A 26,035-nucleotide genomic window follows, 5' to 3' on the forward strand; every position below is an offset into this window, starting at 1 on the left:
ACATTGATATTCAGTTGTTTGTTTATCAATATAGTTGTCTGTCACAAATGGTATCCAGTATCTACTGTCCCCTTTTCCAAAACATAGAAGATTTTCCTCAAAATTTAAGATGACTTTAAATTCTAATAGCCAGTCTAAACCAAACAATACATCTCAGTTTATATTCTCTACTATTAACAGTGTTAGACAAAATAAAATATTTCCAACACTACAGTTCACTTGAGTTTCATGTTTCCCAGCTTTAATTTTCATTCCTGTTCTACCAACTATGTAAACTCCAGTTACTGGTAACAGCGGTAGTGTTCCCAGAATGAGACTTTCACTCTGCAGCGGAGTGTGCACTGATATGAAACTTCCTGGCAGATTAAAACTGTGTGCCCGACCGAGACTCGAACTCGGGACTTTGCCTTTCGCGGGCAAGTGCTCTACCATCTGAGCTACCGAAGCATGACTCACGCCCGGTACTCACAGCTTTACTTCTGCCAGTACCTCATCTCCTACCTTCCAAACTTAACAGAAGCTCTCCTGCGAACCTTGCAGAACTAGCACTCCTGAAAGAAAGGATATTGCGGAGACATGGCTTAGCCACAGCCTGGGGGATGTTTCCAGAATGAGACTTTCACTCTGCAGCGGAGTGTGCGCTGATATGAAACTTCCTGGCAGATTAAAACTGTGTGCCCGACCGAGACTCGAACTGGTAGAGCACTTGCCCGCGAAAGGCAAAGTGCCGAGTTCGAGTCTCGGTCGGGCACACAGTTTTAATCTGCCAGGAAGTTTCAGCGGTAGTGTTGTTTAGTCTGTAGTGAGTTATAAGGAATGTGCTACATATGAGTGATACTTCACTCCCTGAGTTTATAAATATGTTAACTTCAGAAGTCTCCATGGTCCCAGGATTACTGATAACTAAGTTTTGCTCTTCTAGCAGTAACCATTCTTTTGTAGGTATTTTGTGCATGAAATTAACATATTTGTCATGAACCAGGCCTCCTATTGTATCTCTATGACCTAGGCCCCGGCCCTGGATCCAAATCGCATCATGTTTTCGTCATTATGAATAACTACTGGTTGGTTACCAAATCGGGATATTACACTAACATTCTGGGTTCTAGTATTACTTGGTACAAATTCCTATGAAGTTACTGGACCTAGATTCGAAGGTGGATGCTTCTTTTGATAATGGTCATTGCAGTTCTGCTTATTATGCTGGTGTACTTTCGTGATGTTGACTTCATGCTTTTTGAATTCCAGCCCCCCCCCCCCCTCCTACACAAGATGTCTTTTCTTGCATAGATGGGTAATTGTCTAATTAAAGTTCAAACTAACCACTCTTCCTCAATTGGCTTATCTACTCGTAAATACTTCACCCATGTTAGATTTCAGTCAAAATATTCCCTCATGGTACCCCAAGTATTATTGTAGTATTTTGGGTCCCACAAATCTGATATTAGTTTCTCCTGCTCACTAGCAGACCAATATTTCTCCTTAAATTTCTTATGGAAATCTCCCCATGAAGAAACATTCTCATTTACAGTACCATATTCTGAGGCTTCCCCTAAAAGGTACCCCATGACAAATTCAATCTTTTTTGAATCTCTCTAGTTCTTTGGCAAGGCCTGGTTAAATTTTTTCAAAAAATGTGTTGGGTGTACATCCCCTCCCGACTTAAACTTAGGGAATTGCCTGGATAATCCTGAATTGGCCTCTCATTGTAGATCAGTCATCACTTCACTAGTCAGTACAACGTTAGGAGAAGTCACCCTCTTATTTATTTTATCCTGGATAAGTTTAAATTCTTTCCACAAGTCATCTACAACCTTCCGGGTATCTGAAAGTTTGGAAGAAACAATAGGCGACATATTCCTGGATGTTATTCTCTCAGTGACTTTTTGATTTATAATCCCTTCAAATTGTTCCTCCAAACTACTTATATTAACTGTATCAGAGTTAGCTATCCTCTCTTGGAAACTTCTTTCTATATTTTCTATTCATGTATTAATACCTGTAATTTGTCATTGGATTATTTGTATTAATTCGCTATTCTTATCGAAGCTCCCTATTAAGGTATGCAGTCTCTGTTTTACAGCATCAAACTTAACGTTACATACATTTTCAAATGATCCTAACTTTCCACTAAGTTCAGATTACACATTATTACATTCATCTTCAATATCAAATCCTAACCTTTTTGCTAAATCTTGGAAAGTATCATTCTGCTTGTGGAAAGTATCGTTCTGCTTGTTACTAAAGTCAGGGAACAGTTGGTGTACATGAATGTTCAAAGAACTCGTTAATACTTTGTTTAAATCTAATTTAAAATTTTCAACTTTACTATTTAGTTTGTCAAATTCAGTATTTAGTAAACCTATATTTGATGCTTGACTATTCAAGGTTTCACTCTGGTTATTTGGAACTTCACTTGGAGCATTTAAACTGGAATGTACCAAACCTATTTCTTTAGTAAACCTACATTTGTTGCTTGACTATTCAAGGATTCACACTGGTCATTTGGAACTTCACTTTGAGCATTTAAACTAGAATATAGCAAACCTATATCTTTCCTTAGAGTTTCATTCTGAGCATTTAATCTAGAATTTAAAGTTTCATTTAATTGTAAACTCTGAGCTTCTAGTGTATCATTTGAATGAGAACTTATTAAGCCTAATTCTTTCCTTAAAGTCTCATTCTGTGCATTTGACTGCAGACTCTGAGCTTTAAAAACCTCATTCTGAGCATTTAATTCGTTTCTTAAAGAAGCCATTTGAGCATTTGAAGCTGCACTTTGTGCTTTGATTAAATGTGCTAACTCAGTCCAATCTGGCATTTCTCTACTGATTCTCATAGCCAAAGCGGGTTCTTGAGTTTTTCTACTTGTTGCACGTTATCCATATTCTTATGAGCTTTATGTCTAGTAAGCATTTAAAAACTTTACTCTAAGTATAATAAATACACTAATACAATTCACTCCACAGTTTATTCAACTTTACACTCCAACAATAAAGTACTGTTTTATGCTCACCTGGCATAGAGTTTAGGCTGTGTCGGTGAGCGGATGTGGAATCGGCACCAGTGAGCAACAACTGGTGCTGGTGGTGTCAGATGTAGATTTCCACATTGACATCGATGAGTGGATGTGGAAGCAGGTCAGCACCAATGAACAGCAACTGGTGCCGGCGGCGTCAGATGTTGTTTTCTGCATCTGCGTCCTCACGATGCGAATGAGAGCTGTCTACTCCCCACACCAGATCTTCTTAGTTGAATTGTTCTCAGCTCATCTCTTCTTAGTCTGATACGTAGAGATCTTCTCTCTTTTCTTTTAGTATTATGACTTTCTTACGTCTTCCCTTTTGTTGCATTTATTAATTTTCTCCACTTGATTTTTAGGCTTAATCCAGTTTCTCGTAATGGTTCTCTCGTCTTGTTATACTTGGATGCTGTGGCAACACATAATATCTTCTTATCTCATTTTTGTCTCAAAATTCCTGTTTTCTTCTGTCCTTTCACACAGGTTTCCAGGTTTTAATGCTTTGGACGACTTAAAAGTGGTGAAGTATGTGTGTAAACTCCCACTTCTTTAACGATACAACTTACAGGAGATTATACAATGAAGGCTTTCATGACCGGATATTTCAGCTGCTGAGAATTCTTCCGAGTTGTATGGCCGTGGTCCATGGAATTCTTCTATCCCTGACGTTTCATCCAAAACTGCATTGGACATCTTTGAAGGAAACATCAGGGATAACTTTCTTTTACTTCACTTAACAATGTATATTCAAACATCAAAACTTTTACAAATCTCATTCTCCACATAAACAAACACTGTCAAGTAAGGCTCCTCGCATTTCCAAAAGTTAGAAACAAAGTTCACTTACACATAAGAGAAAGTTGGCTTAAAAACCAAGTCCATTCTCATCCTGAATCTGAATACATGTCTTATCCTCTCCAAGTCCAAGACAAGCATCCATTTAACAATATTTCAACTGTTCTTCCTTTTTTTTTTCACTACAATAGTCAAAGTTATAAAACAGTATGGAAAAACACAGAAGTTCCTTGCGTCTGCTGTATTCTTTCATTAAACTGCATGGCATGACCAGCAAACATTTGTTGGTGTTGTTCGGCCGCCGTGTCTACAGTCTTCTTACTACACACTTCGGACCTGCACACACAGACAGGCAACCAGCTGTAGATAGGCTCTCTCACAATTATATATAAAATATTGTGTGTTGAGGACGGTCGAAGGCCGAGTGGTTCTAGAATTTATGCGGAAATTCTCGAAACATTACAAATTGGTGCAGGTGATATTGAAGTCCAACATAAAAACAAAATAGGAAAGAAATCAGAAATAATATACAAATGCAACCAGTACATGGGTGGAACACACACACACATGAAATGATAATGTATTCCTGTTTGGATGAGAGAACTCTGCATTACTGTAAAAAGTAGCATTCAGCATTATGTCAAGAATAGTGTTGAACTCATATATATTTTACGAAGAGCACAATAAAGGAAGAAAAAAATGATTCCTGATATTTGTTTACTCTGTTGGAAATTGAAGCTTGTTAGCTGAATGGTTAAAAGAAAAAATGCATGTGCTGATCCAAGTTGAGCCAAGTGTTTCTCCAGGTCTGGGAAAACTTCTAGACAAGAAAGAGTAAAGACTGTGTTTGTTTACAAGTGAATAAGAAGCAGCTCAAGAATTATTTGTACAAGGTGTAACAAGGCATCACATTTCTTAAATACAAATGTTAGGTGATACAGAACTGCAGACATCAGACAGACTGTAATGTACTGTCCAATTATTATAATTGTTGTCTCTCTAGGTAATACTCGGTGGTTCAAAAATAAAGAACAGGTTGTTTATTACAGACAAGCTTTGAAAGATAGAAGCACACTGTGCCTGTCACTGTATAGAGGAAGGTTCAAAGTTTCATGTTTGCACAGACACTATTCCATACACTCAACAAGAGCATCATGCATTACTCGAGAAACATTGAAAGGGTAGTCCATTTCATTCCATACATGAACCAGGTCCCTGTTTATTGAATTGACTGCTTCAACAAATCATTTTCTCAGATACTGAAGAGTAGCTGAAGTTCCTGGCCTGCCCATCTTGTGGACTTCTGAGGGCTCCACATGAATACATCTCGGATATGCATGACGTTTTTGTCAGAGGTGTGTGGCTGCCTGTGCTTGTCCCCATTGCAAATACAACCAATTTCGAAGATTTTTTAATGCCAGTCTAAATCTACTTGTGCAGAGACAGTGTCTTGCTGAATCAATGATGGAATACGCATTGCACTTGAACAGTGGATTGACCTCCCACAAATTCCAACCCACAAATGATTTCTCTTGTGATATAGTCACCATGTTGCTACAAACAAACAGTGCAGCTGTATCAAAACTTTGAACTTTCTTCTCTCCAATGGGCATTAATGTGCCTTCTTTAAATGAAGTGTAGTGTTAATTATAAGGAAACAAAACCAAATGTTTATTACTTTCTACAAACAACTTTTTATTTGATCACTCACAAACAAGTTAAAGTGAAAGAATATGACAATCTGAGTATACTATAATAAACAACAAACTTTTGTAGGTAAGTGGTAGTTTTTCATATTAAAACTATGGAATATAGCATGATACATCACAATTTAAATAGAACATAGCCTGACAGTATAAAAATGTATCACATTTTTAGCACTTACCTGTCAAAATGGCCAACTGCAAAAGGATTATGATAGATTATTTTGCTAATGAAACGTCAAACAAATTTCAGTAGTATTCTTTTGATGTTATTAATCTGACTACAGATACTACATTTTTTATTCTGCTATTGGAAATTAATCATATGAGAACGTAAATTCAGAGTACCTAATGAATTACGAACTAATGCTACAAAGCTAGAAAACATTCACAAAAGACAAACTGTGTATTGGCTTCTGTCTCGGGTTCTTTGGCTGATGTTCATCTAATGATTTTACTGACTTTTGCCAGCAAGAGTGGCTGGCATTGTCAAAGCTTCACCCTCCATTGCCGGTGGTGAACTGGCGCTGAGCTCATGCCCGCAGACTATATGTACCTGGCGCGCCAACATCAGGGCTTCTCCGCAGTCATTTCCGGTGCGGTTCTCCTCTTGCTACCTGTGACGGTCTTTCACTGCTGAACAGGAAGCCAGGATCCGTTTACTTTAACGCTTTCCTCTTTCTTATTGAAACTGTTCACGTGTTTTTGTACACTCCTGGAAATGGAAAAAAGGAACACATTGACACCGGTGTGTCAGACCCACCATACTTGCTCCGGACACTGCGCGAGGGCTGTACAAGCAATGATCACACGTACGGCACAGCGGACACACCAGGAACCGCGGTGTTGGCCGTCGAATGGCGCTAGCTGCGCAGCATTTGTGCACCGCCGCCGTCAGTGTCAGCCAGTTTGCCGTGGCATACGGAGCTCCATCGCAGTCTTTAACACTGGTAGCATGCCGCGACAGTGTGGACGTGAACCGTATGTGCATTTGACGGACTTTGAGCAAGGACGTATAGTGGGCATGCGGGAGGCCGGGTGGACGTACCGCCGAATTGCTCAACACGTGGGGCGTGAGGTCTCCACAGTACATCGATGTTGTCGCCAGTGGTCGGCGGAAGGTGCACGTGCCCGTCGACCTGGGACCGGACCGCAGCGACGCACGGATGCACGCCAAGACCGTAGGATCCTACGCAGTGCCGTAGGGGACCGCACTGCCACTTCCCAGCAAATTAGGGACACTGTTGCTCCTGGGGTATCGGCGAGGACTATTCGCAACCGTCTCCATGAAGCTGGGCTACGGTCCCGCACACCGTTAGGCCGTATTCTGCTCATGCCCCAACATCGTGCAGCCCGCCTCCAGTGGTGTCGCGACAGGCATGAATGGAGGGACGAATGGAGACGTGTCGTCTTCAGCGATGAGAGTCGCTTCTGCCTTGGTGCCAATGATGGTCGTATGCATGTTTGGCGCCGTGCAGGTGAGCGCCACAATCAGGACTGCATACGACCGAGGCACACAGGGCCAACACCCGGCATCATGGTGTGGGGAGCGATCTCCTACACTGGCTGTGCACCACTGGTGATCGTCGAGGGGACACTGAATAGTGCACGGTACATCCAAACCATCATCAAACCCATCGTTCTACCATTCCTAGACCGGCAAGGGAACTTGCTGTTCCAACAGGACAATGCACGTCCGCATGTATCCCGTGCCACCCAACGTGCTCTAGAAGGTGTAAGTCAACTACCCTGGCCAGCAAGATCTCCGGATCTGTCCCCCATTGAGCATGTTTGGGACTGGATGAAGCGTCGTCTCACGCGGTCTGCACGTCCAGCACGAACGCTGGTCCAACTGAGGCGCCAGGTGGAAATGGCATGGCAAGCCATTCCACAGGACTACATCCAGCATCTGTACGATCGTCTCCATGGGAGAATAGCAGCCTGCATTGCTGCGAAAGGTGGATATACACTGTACTAGTGCCGACATTGTGCATGCTCTGTTGCCTGTGTCTATGTGCCTGTGGTTCTGTCAGTGTGATCATGTGATGTATCTGACCCCAGGAATGTGTCAATAAAGTTTCCCCTTCCTGGGACAATGAATTCACGGTGTTCTTATTTCAATTTCCAGGAGTGTATTTCTACAGCTTCTCTGAACAAGCGTGTGTGATAGTGCTTCACCACAGCCAGAACTTCCGTGTCGGCGATTTTTATTACGTGGTCAGTCTCACTCAGTGCGTGCTCTGCCATGGCCGATTTCTCCACCTGCCCCAACCTGCAATGTCACTTATGCTCATTGATCCTGGTGTTAATTGATCGTCCAGTCATTCTGACATAAACTTTCTCACATGTGCATGGTATACGGTATATTCCCAACATTGCAAGTGGGTCCCTTTTCTCCTTCACCGATCTAAGACACTCTTTGATCTTCCTTGTCGATTTGAAAATCGTTACGCCATGTTTGTGCAATATACGGCCGATTCTGTATGTCACTCTGGGAATGTATGGCAGAAAGGCCGTACCTGACAATTCTTTTTGTGATTCCTTACTTCGCTGAGTGTTTGGCTCTGTTACACTTCTAATATAATTTGGAGTACCCATTGCTCCTCAGAACACTTTCCAAGTGTTGCATTTCACGTCTGAGGTGCTGCGCCTCACATATTCGTCCTGCTCTCGTTACGAGCGTATTGATCATGCCTCTTTTCTGGCTTGGGTGGTGGTTTGATAGTTTGTGCAAGTATCGGTCCGTGTGTGTCGGTTTTCGATACACGCTGTGTCCCAAGTTTTTGCCGTCCCTTGTGACCAGCACATCTAGAAATGGTAGTTTCTTGTCCTTTTCTACTTTCATGGTAAATGTTATGTTGTCATGGAGGCTGTTCAAATGTCTTAGGAAGGCACTGAGCTGTTCTTCACCATGGCTCCACACCACGAAAGTATCGTCGACGTACCTGTACTACACCTTAGGTTTGCAAGTCGACAAGTCCAGTGCCTGTGCTTCAAATTGTTCCATGAAGCAGTTGGCCACCACTGGACTAAGAGGACTACCCATGATGGAGAACATCTTGGTGACTTCCTAAGACATTTGAACAGCCTCCATGCCAACATAACATTTACCATGGAAGTAGAAAAGGACAAGAAACTGCCATTTCTAGATGTGCTGGTCACAAGGGACGGTGAAAACTTGGGACACAGCGTGTATCGAAAACCGACGCGCACAGACCGATACCTGCACAAACTATCGAATCACCACCCAAGCCAGAAAAGCGGCATGATTAATACGCTCATAATGAGAGGAAGACGAATATGTGTGCCACAGCACCTCAGACGAGAAATGCAACGCTTGGGAAGTGTTCTGAGGAGCAATGGGTACTCGACAAATTATATTGGAAGTGTAACAGAGCCAAACACTCGGCAAAGTAAGGAATCACAAAAAGAATTGTCAGGTACGGCCTTTCTGCCATACATTCCCAGAGTGACAGACAGAATCGGCCGTATATTGCACAAACATGGCATGAAGACAATTTTCAAACCGACAAGGAAGATCAAAGAGTGTCTTAGATCGGGGAAGGAGAGAAGGGACCCCACTTGGAATGTTGGGAATATACCGTATACCATGCACATGTGGAAAAGTTTATTTCGGAATGACTAGACGATCAATTAACACCAGGATCAAAGAGCATAAGTTGGGGCAGGTGCAGAAATCAGCCGTGGCAGAGCACGCATTGAGTGAGACCGACCATGTGATAAAATTCGCCGACATGGAAGTTCTGGCTGTAGAGAAGCACTATCACACAAGCTTGTTCAGAGAGCTTCAACAAGAAAGAGGAAAGCCTTAAGGTAAACGGATCCTGGCTTTCCGTACTGCAGCGAACGACCGTCGCAGGTAGCAAGAGGAAGGATGACCACACCGGAAATGACCGCGGAGAAGCCCTCGGACATTGGCGCGCCAGGTACATATAGTCTGTGGCCATGAGCTCGTCTCCAGTTCACCATCGACAATGGAGGGTGAAGCTTTGACAATGCCAGCCACTCGTGCTGGCAAAACGTCAGTAAAATCATTAGATGAATGTCAGCCGACGAACCCGAGACAGAAGCCAATAGGCAGTTTGTCAACAAGTGGGCATGAAAGCCTGAACAATTTTGTATTCACAAAAGGAATTTGTGTACATTCCAGTACTGGTAATGTTAGGTTCGAACTGAAAGTAGAAATATGAAGTAGAATAAAAGTCAAATGATTGAGAAAATACTACTTGCTATCAACAAAAATAACCAATAATACTGCCTCTTTAACAATTCTTGAAGTCAGGAAATGGAAATAGCTTCAGAAAATGCTTATTAACTTTGGTATAAATTTTTTGTTTGCCTAGAAAACTTCACATCTGATCATGCTGATAGATTTTACATTTCTTAAATACTTGCATAAGTAATGTTCAACAAAATATATTTTGAAAGGTGCATGAAGTGTAACTTAGGGCCAGTATACAGTTAAATGAGGTGTGAAATCTCCAAAAGCCACTCCAAATTGGTACAATTAATATTTCAACACCACTGGATTGAGCAAGACAATTCTTGTCTCTCCAGTATAGCACAAGTAATAGCTTTATTGTGCAGCTATGCCAGCACAGCTGGTCTGCAGAATTAATAGCTCTATGACTGCATGCTGTGCTGTGTTACTTTTTTGGGTGTGAGAAACTCCAAATCCCTGCAGAGGACAATTTTTGACATGGAAATTTCACTTTCTTTCTTTTGTGTTGTAGTTCAGAAAATAGTATCTTCGTTTTACAGCTGGTGCATTGGGTTCATAGATTAAATAGGGATGTACATACCTGTACCTTAGTATGGCCGTGTTGTGTACACTCTGCAACAGTTGTTCTGCTGTTTAAAACTGCATGTTCAATCAGCAAGCCATCACTAGTCATTGTTCACAGACAAATGGTTAACTACAGTCATGATTTCCTTATGTATCAACAAGAGATGACATCCTTCATCCTTGTGGGGATTGCCGATGACTTGACAGGCATGTACAGATGTACTGCTGCCATGTTAGAAAACAAGAGTTATAAGTCACAGTATTTCCCATTGACTCGACAGCATTATATCTTAGAGAATTTTGTAAAATCAAAAGCCAATACCCACAGATTCAAAGAGGGGCACACGCTCCCCTTTTGCTCTCATTTTGGATGCTTATAACATCAGTGTTACACAGTAAAAAAGTACTGTAGTGTAGTAGAACCAGTACACAGTATAGGATTGTATAGAAATATATACTATTACTAAACATGTCAATTTATAATGTCATTTTAGGTACTCAAAACATTCAAGTATTCATTTACTTCTTAAAGCTCCTTGTAAATTAGTTGATATTCTGAATTAAGGAGAAAGCAACTGCACTTTTCAGTGGAAGTGGAACTTCATCCTTCTGGAATGCTCCTCATGGAAATCTATATCCAAGACATGGCCTTCTTTCTTTGCTTCCCATACATAATCAGTAATAGCTCAAGAAAGAATGGACAGTACTGTGTTTTATCATGAGAAGGTGTCTGCTCAAAAAGTGTTACGAGTGAGCATTTTTCTGGGAGACAACACATGTGTTATAGCCCAAACTGATACTGTTTTATTCTTTTCTCTTCTCAGAAGAGTGTAGTTTGAGAAGAGACACCATTTGTTATTATGCAGATAAGTTTTTTTTTTGTTAAAGCAAGAATTTTTATTATTTTGTCAAAACTTTTGATGCTCTTCAGGCAGTTAATGAATTTCACCAAAATTAATTATGTAACAACTCAGGAAATAAAGTTGTTTGGGTTCTTTTTGTGGCTGTTGTTGTTCTATCCCTTGTGAAGATAGATACACAAGAAGTTATGAAGGAACAAAGTTAATTTCTGATTCTTATGATGGATTTTTTTTGTCATGAAAGACAAGTGCTTGGTCTGAGGCAGTTTAAAGGTATATTATGAAACTCATTCAGCATAGGTCTATTACAAATACATCTGCTGTTGAACTTCCAAATAGATGACGTCATCTGGTGTTGTTGGTCTTCTTGTGACTTCTTTGTAGCTACTTTCAGTTTCAATTATAGACCTTTTCCCTCAAAATTCATAAAGATGCACCAAAATTGCTGTTGAGGTGGTTGTATGTAGAATTACAATCCCAAACCTTCAGTAGTTTGAGACATGTAAAGTTAAAGACAATTTTCTTTCAAAAGTATTTAAAACTGGGCACATTTTTTTTCACTGATGTTGGGATTTCTTTTTAAACTTGCCTTGATCGTGTGACTTACTAATCTACACACATTACTGTCTTTTTGCATAAAATATAACATTAACGAGCTTTATTTTTTCACTGCTTTCTGTACCTAAAAAAAAAAGTGCATTGTTGATAGCAACACCAAGAAGGCAAGGAAACTAATAAGGCTTTCTGAAACAGTCTTTTTCTTTAAGAATGTTGCATAGGATATGGCTGAAAGAGATGGGTCACCTAGAACCCCTGGTTACGCAACAAAGGATTTAACCAAAATTAAGGACAAAGCACTGACTGTAATGAACAGTGTGTTGTAGAAAGAGTTCTCATGTCCAGTTGGGAGGTATTGAGATTTTTAAGCTTACAGCATGGAGTCAGATCCACATCATTGTGCTGCAAAACACACACTGTAAGAGTGGACTGTGTAATACCAATATGTGCTGCTTGCTCTTGCTCATTTATTTTTATTGAATGGTCACACATAAATGGTAAGGAGTGAACTCTTAGTTGACTCATACACTGGTGTCAACCAACACTTTTCTGAAGCAGTATACAGTTTGTGCTTTTGCCTATTGCACCTTGGTCAGCCACTGAGATGCTGTGTTGTATTTAATATTCATGATAGTAAGTGTTGGGTACAATACTTTATTGTGCATAGACAAAAAAATTAAAAGAACATAGTATGCTCAGGAATCTCAATGCTATATTCTAAAAAGAGAGGTTATTGACAGGATGTAACAGTGAACAATTTATATATACAGTGAGACAGTGGTTATTGTAAAAGTGTGGCTCTGCTGGATCTTTTCATTAATGGTTTTTATTGATAGGGGTGAAAAGATGTGCAAGTAATGTTTAACCAGTTTATTTTAATAAATAGATTTGATTGAAAAGAAAAACTCCACATACAGAAATAGAAACATTTAAAGCTTTTATGAGGGCCATACTGAAAGCCATAAGCAACCAATTTCTAAAATTTCAATTCCAACAATGTAACAAAACTGACTGCAGGCTTGTAACCTACAGACTGTACATCACATGTTGTCATATGGTGACATCATTAACATCAGCTGCTTGACCACAGGCAGTGCATCCAAAATGGCCAACATCAGTGTTCCGTTCCAGTAGTGTGGTGTGACTGAATTCCTTGTTAAAGAGGGAATATGTGCTGTTGAAATTCACTTCACACTTTATTGTGTCTATGGAGATGTCTGCATAGGTGCCAACAGTGTAAAGAGGTGAATGAAACATTTCAGAGATGGAAAGACGAGTATTCAAGATGAGCCGAGTAGCAGTCACCCTCAAACTGCCTTCATGGAACACAGTGAGGAAAGAGTTGATGAGATCATTAAAGAAAACAGGCATGTCACAGTAAATGAAATCATTGCAGGATAACACAGTGCAGTGCAAGAAATGACTCAAAACTTAATTTATTGAAAAGTTTGCACCTATAGTGTCCCACATTTGTTGACCAAAGAGCCAAAACTTCAGAAAAGAACCATCACCCAAAACCTCCCTGATAGGTTTCAAAATGAAGATGATTATTTTTGGATGAGAATTATGCCAGGCAACAAAAGCTGGTTCCATCACTGCAAACTTGATGAAACGAAGTACCAGAGTATGGGATGGCACCATTTTGATTCACCATCAAAAAAGAAAATGAAGACAGTGCCATCTGCTGGAAAAGTTATAAGCATGCTTCTCCAGGATTTTCTTGAACCTGGATAGACCATATATCCACTATATACAGACACTTTTGAAACTCCATCTTGTATTGTGTGATAAATTCCCTTGAAAAGGGCAACATGGATCTTCACACTGCTTGTATCACTGTATAGCAGATCAGAACATTTGGGTGGGAAAATCTTCCACATCCCCCCTACAACCTGACTTTTGCAATATCTGACTACCAAGTTTTCGGTTGTCTTAAGGAACAGATGTGAAGCCAACACTACTAGATGGTAGAGTATGTTCGACAAGCAGTGCACCAGTGTCTTTGGGAAATAGAAACGGACTTGTATTGTAAAACTGTTTTTAAAATTGCAGAAAGATTGACAAATGCATGCAAAAAAATGGAGACTTTGTAGAAAAGTGACAAAGTATATATATTAAGATGATGTAATAGTAGTGTACTTGCAGATGTTCTGCCAGTTTGTTGTTTCCATGCGTTTTTCCATTTTAGTGCACAAAATGAAAACAACAATTCGGTGGAACACTTGGAAGCATACTGTTAATCAATTATAACAAGAAAACCTGAGAGATCAAAATTATGTACTTGGTTTGTCTAAAAATTAAAGATTAAAATTTTTTAAAAATTGTTGCTCATTATTGTCATTGTGACCCTTGTAAAAACTGAATAATGTTTTACAAAAATATATATATTTTTTAGTAGTGTTAATAAATTTGAACAGTTGTTTAGTCCTTTAACATCTGGCAATTTGTGGCTCAGCTGCACAAGATAACATTGAAAACCATTTTTAAAATGAAGCAGCTCTTTGGCAGTACAAAAAAAATGACTTTGAATAGGAAAATTGTTAGTGATTTAATATACTCTGCTTTGTGGCTGAGTTAGAATAGACAACACATGACCATTTCAAGCAGTTCTTTAGTTAATTAAAAAAATATTAAATATGAACAATTGTTCAGCCAGTTAATATCTGCTGGTTCAAGGCTCAGTTGAAATAGCCCAGATATAAAACCTTTTAAAAGCTAAGCTATTCCTTAACATGTCCGAGAAAAGAATTTTGAACAATTGTTTATCAACTTAATGAACTAATCAAAACTGCAACTTCCTATCTCTGAAACATGCTTGCATTAGAAAACAGAACGAACATTTTATCCCCACATAAATGCATGCTCCATTAGGTGTGGTGTCCCCTCCATAAACTCCTAGTTACAGTATATTACATTAAAAACCAATTATGCATGTACCAGTAAAAGTTTGTCAGCAAACACACAAATGTATGTGAATTGGTGCAGCCTGTATTCACCTGTATACGTACCAGTTTCAAAACTTTTTGCAGCTGCCATAATACCAATTTAATGTGCCTGGTAAGTACAGTATGCTTAATGGCTGTAGATAGGTTCAGTCAAGGACCAGAATTCCCATGAAAGGGAAAGGTAGTAATAACAATTGCCAACCTGTTGAATATTTACTGTACAGATACAGTGACTTTTAAAATAATAAGTAAAACATATAGTAGGGGGGAAAAAAGACTTGGAGGCATTCATGAACATGATTTCCGTAAATTGTAAGATTTGAGCTTCACAAGATGGTTGACAGATTCCAGGCTGTGAAAACTCTGCATAGCATGGAAAGCTCCAACCATGTTATTAAGGATTAGAGTAATGTGTGTGCTGTATGAGAGCACAAATAATTCATAAAGTTGCAAAGACTGCAATGCTAGAAAGTGCATGTGAGGTTGTTGATGTACTGATGGAGGTTTTGCATTTGTAAAGCCTTGTTTTCATGTTTGATGCAAAAGTGACAGTACAGTTTAGAACATACCCATCATAGTTATTGGCTAGGTTGCAAGTAAGCAGAAGCGCTAAGATAGTCTTCGATGAATACCAGCTCAATTGAGAAATGTGGTACTGACCTTAGAGAAAAAGCTTAGTTAAGAAAAATTCAGATGAGTTGTATGAACTTCAGCATTCCAATCATCTGTGAATTCAGGTAGTAAAGTCTTCATCCCCGAACATGGTCTGTGGTCAGTGCTCCTTTTATTTGAAATTAATTGTTGTTAAAAGAATTCTGGTGGGTTTGTATCAATTTCTGGTTTCGATAGCAAATTTCTTTAGCCACCTTATATAATTTTACTCATTTTGGGTATTGTCTTTGTCAGGATTCTTGATAACAAAAAGAAAATTAACATGTGAACATTCATGGCACTAAAAGTGTCCTGTATGTACTACGATGTTTCTCTTAAAAAGCAAAATGAAATTTAATGTAAGGATCCAAACTAAGCATAAATGTGCATTACAAAAGTTCATTAAACTTTTTCGGTTCTGTACATTGTATACATTTTTCTGGTTATAACTGCAAAAAAGATCTAGATTATTAAAATGAAAATCATTCACAGTGCAATAAAAACATAAATAGACATAGTAGGTAAGCAGTTCAAAAACTAGTATACCTGCGAGATAAAATCATAAGTAATAATCCTGAAATACATAATTTTGAATATGTACATAAATTTGTCATTGCTATCAATCTCAATACATGTTTGTACAATGAAAGGAAACCATTTATTGTAGTATCAATACATTAAAATCATAAACATTGACAAAATATAATTTATCAATAAACACTAGTTTGTGACAAAATACCATTTCCAGTTGTTCACACCATCTAGGGAAAGAGGCAATACAAAGAATATAGTAAACAATCCAGAAAGCCATTTACATAGTGGACAGTAGGTGGAATACTGCCACTGGGAAAAAGTCAGCACCAGCTTGATATGCAGCCTCTATTACTTCCAACAACAAACAAGAAAAAGTCCATATACTAGTTCCTAACACAATTACTGTTCAAAAGACTTTGTGACTGCCCCAGTCTTGTGCAAAAAGTTTCCATTCCTCTCAAGATGATGTTTGGGCACATTATCCAGAATTTTAAAATTTTTCCAGAATAGGGCTCGACTCATCTTTTTCATTATTATGGCGATCCCTGAGAGTGCACTCATTGTGGTTCTGAATCTGTGTGCAAAATTTCTGCCTGTGTGTCCAACATGATTCTAGCTACGGGGTATATGATTTTATTCGTCACATGTAAGTGACATCAGTGCAGTAACTATGGTGGCAGCTTGAACTGAACAACAGATGTTCTTTCGACCAGTCCATTGTGAGTGGGCAGTGTTAAGTAGGGGGCATGCAGCTGCAGTGGTTGTTGTTACAAATCATAACTAAGCAACATCTCTAAATAAAGTATTCATTCTCCAGAATAGTTTGAAGAAGAGAAAAGCATTCACGTAGTTTTCCCCACACACCTTGATTCCTGATATTATTATATGTGGACACTAGAGATCAGAAATGAGTTTAGTATACTCACATTAAACTCGCCAGCAGGTCCTGTAACGTCATCTCCGAACTTGCTGTCTCAGTCTGCTCGCAGACTCAACTCGCAAATCTGCACTGTGACCCTTTTAACCAAAAACATGTCACTTTAATCTATTGTTGGGTACAAATGAACTGTCTCAGTGTAGAAAAGAGAGTGAGTTCTCAGGAGTTTGCAGTCATAACTGACAGCTCACTACATTGCTGCTACATGCACAACTGTTAGGCATCACAATTATTACCAATACAGTGACTGATCAGTTAACAGTGATTAATGTTTGTGTGTGTGTGTGTGTGTGTGTGTGTGTGTGTGTGTGTGTGTGTGTGTGTGTGTGTGTGTGTGTGTTTGTTTGACTGCTATAGATTTATTTTAATATCTAATCTATATTCAGAGAATGTCTAAAAATCACGTTGATATACAGACAAGATCAGCAAGTAATGATGTATGAGATGACAGTGCAAGAAAACATGACATGGAGATGAGTGGTTATCAGTTCTTAAAATAAATTTACAGCAGTCTTTTAAATAGTTACACAAATGAATGATAAACTACACAACTTGCTATTGGCCTGAAAATGCAAGGTGCCGTGACCAAAAGAATACACAGCTAATGTACTTTTTGGTTGCAGGTACATAAGTGTGATGTAGATTTGTGGCTAGTTTTATTTGATGGAGGAGACATGTGTTTTCTCATGGTGAAGTTGGAATAAACAAGGACACAACCACTTTGTTTGCATTGGATAAAATTTTTCTTCTTCTTATGGGACGCATTTGCAGTTGTATACACTGCACCACTTAATTTTCATCATACGCCCTCCACAGCTTCACAAAACATAGCTTTGTTAGAGGCCATGTGATCCCAAAGTCGGTCATTTTCACCCTTCACACTACTTTACATTAGCAAAATTGTGCACTCAACTTTTGTGTTATGTTGTGGCTTTACACTTCTGCACACTTTAGTAAGAGAGAACGTGTCGATGAGTAGGAAGCAACCACAATGCCACTACTCTCAGACTCATCATACGCACAGAACTGCAGTGGGAAGGAAGGAATTTTAGCATAGCACTGGCATAACAGCAGTATATTGATTTTTAATGTATGCAGCCCTCAACATTAACCCACTCTGTTTTTGATCTCTATTAGATGCATGCTATGATGTCATTGAAATGCAAAATGCAGACAATTTTGCACTGGGAAAAATAATCACTGGTGATGAGACTTAGTTTTATCACTAAAAACCTATTGCAAAATGACAAAGTACATGAATGCACATGAAGCGTCAACACTTTGACAAAATAACTTACATTGAGGCCAATGTGACATGTGAGTTGAACAACACTCCAAAAGAGGAATTTTCTGACAGTTTCACATGGTTGCATGAACATTCTGCCCATTGTACTCGATGAGGGGAGACTATGTAGAACACCTAAAGCATTACTGTTTCTTTATTTGTTATTTAAGCAGTCTCGACTTTTTGGCTGCTGAGGTACAAGGTGGGGAAATTTAGTACACGGAACTGCCACTTCTAGTGACAGCAGTAGTTTTAACCTGGCTGGGCATTGAGTTTAATTGAACTTGGATGACAGTTATGGGTACATCATTCAATGTTGCTTCAACATGCTGCCAAAGTTCATCCAGAGTAGCAGCTGGTGAGTGGTGGCATGCCAGTCTCTCACCAACTCATGACCAGGTGTTTTCAATGGGTAAGAAATCTGGAGAACATGCTGACCAGAGTACAGTTAAACACCGTCTGTGTAGCAATAATTCAGGGCACCACAGGCAACATACTGTCTTGCATTATCTTGTTGAAAGAGGAGGTCATGGAGACCTAAAAAAAAGGCAGAGTCACCATCTTCATCAAGTCAGAAATGTAATGGCTGCTGTCCAGATTACCAGCTTTGCAAACCACATGATCTTGTTGTGTACCCAATAACACACCATACATCACAATAGTTGCTGGGTTTATATGACAGTGAGAAATGCAATCTGACAATGTTTCTCCTCCTTGGAACCACCGTTCACAGGTACTCCCATTGTGATGATGTACGCTGAACTGGGACCCTCTGAAAAGATGACCTGGAGCCACTCCTGTGTTCAGTGTTGTCATTAGGTGTACTGCTGTCAGTGCACTTATCTGCCACCATGACAATAGTCACTGTGCTGACAGTGTGTAGTGCTCCAGATGCCATCACTCTGCAAGTTTAATTGTCTGTCTTGTTGCAAACAAGCCCGTTTTCTGACTCAGTGTCTGAGATGTGGCTGTGTAATCCTGCATGGGCAAGGGACTACATATGTGTCCTCTGACATGCTGTATGTTGTTGAGCATGGCCCTCCATTACGCACAGGTTCTGTGATTGCATGACAATCATGGCTTCCTGACCAGGAAAAACAGGAATATTACTGAATGATAAAAATTACATTCTAATGGGAGACTATCATCCCGCTGTGGAATTCAGACACATCGTGGTATATGTTTCGGCTTCATACATGAGGCAGAACAAGATCTTCTCACAAGAACCAACATTCTAATGTGATTTATGAACAAGAAATCTGCTGTGTAAACATTCCTTGTATATACAAAATGTAGGCAGTGTTTATCCTTCCTACTTTGTACTTTTTCACTGAAATGGTAATTTACACATCCAAGCATGTAGTACACTCTCTCTCTCTATTCGTTTAGTCGGTTCCGACTCTTCGTGACCCCATGAACCAAATCACGCCACTTTTTCCTGTCTTGCACTTTCTCCCGTAGACCTTCCAGGTTGGAACACATTGCTTCTGTGATGCCATCGATCCATCTCATCCTCTGACGTCCTCTTCTTCTAGTTCCTTCAATCTTCCCCAGCATTAATGTTTTTTCCAGCGAGGCATGCCTTCGCATTGTGTGTCCAAAGTAGGTCAGCTTTTGTTTTAAGATTAGACCTTCCAGGGAGAAATCTGGTTTAATTTGCTCCAAAATTGATCTGTTGGTTCTCTTTGCACTCCATGGAACTCTAAGAAGTTTCCTCCAACACCACAATTCGAAGGAGTCAATTCTTCGCCGTTCAGCCTTTCTAATGGTCCAGGTCTCACATCCATACATCACAACTGGAAAGACCATAGCCCTCACAATCCGGATCTTTGTTGCTAGTGTTATATCTCTGGACCTTATAACCTTGTCAAGGTTTGACATCGCCTGTCTACCGAGCAACAGGCGTCTCCGGATTTCATGGCTGCAGTCACCGTCAGCAGAGATCTGGGAACCGAGATAACTGAATGTGGTCACTACTTCCATGGTTTCTCCTGCTATATCCCACGAATTGGTAGGTGTAGTTGCCATAATTTTCGTTTTCTTCACATTCAGCATAAGACCAGCCTTTTCACTTTCGTCCTTCACCTTCAGTAAGAGTGTTCTCAAATCTTCTTCACTTTCTGCCAATAGGATCGTATCATCCGCGTACCTGAGGTTGTTTACATTTATTCCAGCTATTTTAATTCCTGTTTCTCCTTCATCTAGCCTTGCATTCCTCATGACATGTTCTGCATACAGATTGAATAAGTACGGTGACAGTATGCAGCCTTGCCGGACCCCTTTCTGAATCTTTATCCATTTCGTTGTTCCATACATAGTTCTCACCGTGGCTTCTTGGTCAAGGTATAAACTCCGTATCAGATGAATGAGGTGATCTGGTACACCCATGTTTTTCAGTACGTTCCATAATTTGTTGTGATCGACGCAGTCAAAGGCTTTGGCGTAGTCAATAAAGCAGAGGTACACATCTTTCTGGAATTCTCTCGCTTTTTCCATAATCCACCGAATGTTAGCAATTTGATCTCTAGTTCCTCTTCCTTTCCTAAATCCAGCTTGTTCTTCTGGCAGCTCTCGATCTAGATATTGGCGAAGTCTATTTTGTAAGATTTTCAACATAACTTTGCTAGCATGTGAAATAAGTGCGATTGTTCGATAATCTGAGCATGTAGTACACTATGTTATGCCAATTTGAAATTTGTTGCATGCTGCCTTCATGGTGTTGCAGTTTTAATGCGCAGCAGCGTAGGTATGGTGATATCATAATTTTGTGTGGAAGTGTGAAAACCTCAACAAGATTAAATGGTTTGGTGAAAGACTTGACATCATGCACTCGAAAATTAAATGTGCTGTATAGATGGCAAGAGGGAAGTGTATGAACTTCCATTACCTAACCATAAGAAATTCAAAGTGGAAGGTAACATAATCTAAACATACTTATGCGTACTGCTGAAGTGTAACACTATAAAGAACAAGGTGTTAGTAAATTGTATTGTAAAATTAGAATAGAAATAAAACCAGAGAGAAAGGTATGTAGACTACCAGCTAACAAAGAAATAACTCTCTTTGGTGTGAATGTTTTGTAGGTCAAGAGGTCAGAATTAATGTTTGATGCCATGCTAATAGAACACCCAGAATCTTGTCTGTATATTGCGGAAAAGGAGACAAGTAAGTTAACAGAATCAGTAGTTTAAGAAAATGTCTGCTAAGAATTGCAGAACTATTACGTTTTGCAGACAGGTAAAAATTTTCAAGACTTCTCTCTCATAAGGAGTCCTGTGACTGTCAAATTTCTGGGGGAGAAAGCAGTTAATATTTGACTGATATCTGGTTGTTACAGTTGCTTTCTCAGTAATGGTGCAAACTTTGCAACTAGATTGAAGAAGACCATGTTCAACCATTATAAGAATAATCTTAATAATGCAAAACATTGGTTGAGTTCCAAACAAGAAAATCTTGGAAATTTGCATAATGTGCACAGATGTTGGAAGAACTGAAATTTTTTTCATACTGAGTGAAGTAGTCACAATGACTGCTGAATGAACAATGTAACTTTAGTATGAATTGTTAATGTGTTTTTGAAATGGTACCCGCAGGCTGGAACTGGTGTTCTCTCTTCAGGCGTGGCACATTGCCTGCTGTATACTTTACATGGACTGTTGGCTATGTTCTTGGTGTCACCACTTTTGCTAGATGACACTGCTAACTTAACTCTTCATTGTGCTGCTTTGCACATCGGCAAAGAAGAGTCTGAATTGGATTTTGTCTGCTGTTAGTTAAGGTTTAACATTGTTGATTGCTTTGCTTTATTTGATTTAGGGAATCTCTATATGGGTATTGGTACTTGTAACCACATACATATGGTGCAGATTTGCACAGTTACAAAAAAAAGTATTTTTTGAAAAAAACTACTCAAATATTTTTTAATGTTCTTCCTGTATCCTTGACTAATCCTGTGCATGAAAATAATTAATAATGGTTGTTTGTAAAATGTGCTGAATGATTAACTGGCAGCTTTCATTATAAACTTTTATTTATTGATGTACTTCATTTTGTTGAAAGTAAATGATTTCAGTGTATTGACATTATATTGAATGGGTTCCTTTTGTTGCACTGATAAATAATGGTTGTGTATTTATACTTCTTATTGCTTAGTTTATGATGCATTTATATACATATTTAAAGTTGTTTTCTTAGTTTCGTATTTAAACAATGAGGATTGACTTTATGTTCCTGGCTTTGCACCTTTCTGTATGTTCATCTACTTTATGCATGTTTCTTTGTGGTTAATTTTCCTTGTAATTACGTAGACTGTAATCATTCTTATGAGCAGAAGAATATATGTAAAAAGAAAGACATTTGCTTATGGTTATACATGAATAATTCTATTTCATTATATTTAATTTAATTTTGGTTTTTAAGGAGGTAGGTTATTTTACATGCTGCGCTGTCTGGATGTAAAGTGTTTTGGTCACCTCACAGTGCACATTAAGGATGTTTATTTTGTGATATCAAGTTATAATATAGTGCAATAATGGCAGGGCGGTAATAAATTAACTTCCACTACTTGAGAGGGCCCATATGGAAAAAGTGTGATTGTACGACAATGAAACCTTGTGGAAACATTTGTAAGGACATTTGGTAGAGAAATAATGAATAAACCATTGAAAGAAACACATTTTAATATACATATGAGAGGGTAACATTTATGAATTGTATACCAAGTTTATGTTCCAAAACATTCTTCTACCTTTGTGTGGAAATAGGACCACTCTGTGTTCCTTTAATGTGTTAATATTCACAAAAAGCAGTAGTACTGTTGCTGTTGTTTTGATAAAACAACTTTATAAGTAAAGTCCCACTTACGTTGTTCAGACCTGTGTTGACTGTCTGCAACTGTAATGCTCACTGATGCTTGTGTTTCAACCCCACATCACTGTACCTGTACCAGTGCCTAATGGCAAGTCATGACTCTTAACACTACTAGCAACATAAATACTATAAATTTGGTTACCCATACAGTAGTTTTCTGTCTGTTTGGCTCCAGTAGTGAAAGTTTACTTATAACCACCTTGTATCTTTAATATGAAACTCTGTATCTATTGTATTAATTTTAGACCGTATACCCTTTCATGCCTGTGGGCATCATTCTGTGATTAAGTACCTATTCCACTTTCTAATTCTCTTTTATGTTATCATAGATTCTGACAGTGGTGGTGTGATGTTCGCTTGCTTTATTTCCTAATTGATTGTCCTCGGTGTCGACATACTGTGTTGCTATACTGGCTGGTTCTTTGCTTTCACTGTTCACATCCACCCAATATACACGTTTAATATGGCCAGTTAACTATCGTTTAACTTTCGATAAGCCTCATTAATAGGTTGCAGGCAAACATCTACATACTGCTACAATAGTTTACTGTTGAACATCTATGAGCAGTAAAAACCGAACCACACATTTTGCAGTCTTTCAAATAAATTGAACAGATATTGTCATTGCTTTAACACATGGCCTATTGGTGTAACACTTATTTCACAGTTAAGTTGATGTAACCAATATGGGTTCCGCGTCTGAAACTCGGCTGTGGACTGACTGTCTCAGGACCAAAAATGAGGCCCTTATATACCCTCACAATAATAGGCACTGAAACTACCCATTGTTTGATGTTTAATTTACATAAATTACAATTAAAACTTAGCTCAGTCAATTAACTGACTACATCAAAAACTTCCTTCTTTTTAACAGTTTCTTCTACTACAATAATTAAGTCGAATTATTTGTTTAAATCATGAAATTAACCAATATTGCTATGCAAACAATACTTTTGACAAAACTGGAAATTATTTTGGAATTAATTAAGGGCTGGCTTTGCTAACACATTTTCGAATAGAGCCAAATAGATCCTTTAAGAATACTATTAGGTGTTCCTCCAAATGTTTACAATTCGTACAGAATTTATATTTGTTTGTAAGTCAAAATAGTCAAAACAAATTAGGAAATTGATGACATACACAAAACTAAGCATAAAATTAGATCTGGTGCTGTATTGTTTAAAACTGAGGGCCAACCTTTCTCTTTTATGAAAATGCAGATTATACTCATGTATGTTAATGGTAATTAGTCAGACAGTAAAAAATAAATTTTAAGGAGGAAGATGGCAAAACGAGAGGGGAAGTAAAAAATATCCCAGCTTGCTTCGTCACAGTGGTAGCCAAAAATGTGAAAATGGATAAAGTGTTGAAACAAATTTTTCATGTAAACTGTAGATTGGTGCAAGTGCTAATTTGATTTCTGACCTCTGTCAGCAATTTTTATCTTACATTGTGAAAGTATAGTGGGGTGAGTGTGGTGTGTAACATATTTTGCTCACTAAATACACACAATTTACTAACAGGTGTCAGTTTGTTGGGGCGCATGGCACAAATTTGTATGGTTTACTAATAATGTTTCAAGTCATGTCTCTGATTGTAGATTAAATTTAATAGATGTGAAATTATGAAAATTGTAAAAGGCAAGTCAAAGAAAATTGGAGCACTATTGCCCAATTACACCCACAGTAGTATAACAAGAGGCTTTGGAGGACACTTTAATGATTGCTCCTTGTGAGTGTTAGGGTTCTGTGCAAAATAAGCTGGTGAGTAATAACCAGAATACATGTTGGAGTTTCTGAAGACTGATTAGAGTGTTGTTGTCCAATGATATTTCTGCATGTGGAATTAGGGAGATGCATTGCTATTACTTTCCATTTCAAATATAGCAACACATCTGTTGTGAATCATTGTAGTGATAGTGAAACTTCAGAGTTTGTGAATACATTAATTGTTAATATATCTTGTGTTGTAATTTTATATTTAGTATTAACAGAGCAATATTATTTTCTAGTTTTGACTCACCTAGTAATAGTTCAATACTTGTAAATTAAAGTTGTTAATTCCAGAGTGATCCATATGTTAAAATATTTGTAACTGGTAGTCAACTGCTGATATCATTCACATGCAAAAAAGTTTAATGTTATAGTTTACTTTGTGCTTTGTTTGGATTTATTTTTACTTCCATTTTTCTTTTTCATCCAGACAATAATTTATGGTTTATTTGCTTTAGTGGCATGTTCATTTTGTTTCTCAGGCATAAATAAGAGTTGCATTGCAGAGGAATTCATGTTCAGTTAGAATACATATCCTTCAAAGGTGATGGAAAGAATACGTACAAAGAAGACAACCCTTGCTCTGCTAGAGTGGAGATGAACAGATGTCATAATCTTCTCCATAATGGATTCATGTAGAAATAGTTTAAGCTAAAGAATTATTAGTCTTCCTGATGCTGTATCTATGGATCAAATAGAAATTTGTTCATTACTCTCTTCTTATTTCTGGTGTACCTTTATGATATTTACCACTTACTACTTCTGTTGCAACTAATTCTGGGTAACCATATTCATGGCTTCTATTTTGACAGACGTGGCAGTCTGCCTGTATCAACAGAGTCATCTCGAAGACAAACTAGTTTTCGTCGAACATCAACAATATCACATTTGTAGTAAGTTTGGCTGCATTTGACACTTATGATGTTTGCTTTGTCTTTAACCTGAGTGCACATTTTGAGTAAAGTGTGTTCCTTTTATCATGTCTGTGTCGCAGCGTGCTGTAGCATCTTAAAATTAACTCGTAAATTTTGAGGGATAGGTGTAATGTAACAGTGCCAATTCTTCATGTTGGGTGTGTTTTGTACAGTAGTACTGCAGGGTTTCTCCACATTTGAAAAGTCATACTTGTTCCACGCATTTACGTGTTCATAGTGTGAATGTCCTTACATTTGTTCTGTTTATATGTGGCATGATATGAAGTCTTCTTTCTGTCCTATCTGTAACAAACATTGTTTAGTTTGCATCTGGTGTGTTTCTGGCAGAGGCAGTTAGTCTTCTGATTCATTTAATAAATTAT

The 26,035-nt window shown here is 38.5% G+C and overlaps 1 protein-coding gene across 4 annotated transcripts in view; it reads left to right on the forward strand.

The window, feature by feature from the left end:
* The window catches only part of LOC126419820 (small G protein signaling modulator 1-like), a 275,459-nt gene that overhangs the window by 82,533 nt on the left and 166,891 nt on the right, over nt 1–26,035 (forward strand). For 2 of the 4 annotated variants that reach the window (XM_050087048.1, XM_050087049.1), the window contains exon 10: nt 25,551–25,631. The exons of the other annotated variants lie outside the window; for them this stretch is intronic. In XM_050087048.1, the coding sequence (XP_049943005.1) occupies nt 25,551–25,631 (81 nt within the window). The remainder of the gene's footprint in view (nt 1–25,550; nt 25,632–26,035) is intronic. 4 annotated transcript variants of the gene reach the window in all.

The sequence above is a fragment of the Schistocerca serialis genome, chromosome 9 (genome assembly GCF_023864345.2).
Source record: "Schistocerca serialis cubense isolate TAMUIC-IGC-003099 chromosome 9, iqSchSeri2.2, whole genome shotgun sequence".
Lineage (NCBI taxonomy): Eukaryota > Metazoa > Arthropoda > Insecta > Orthoptera > Acrididae > Schistocerca > Schistocerca serialis.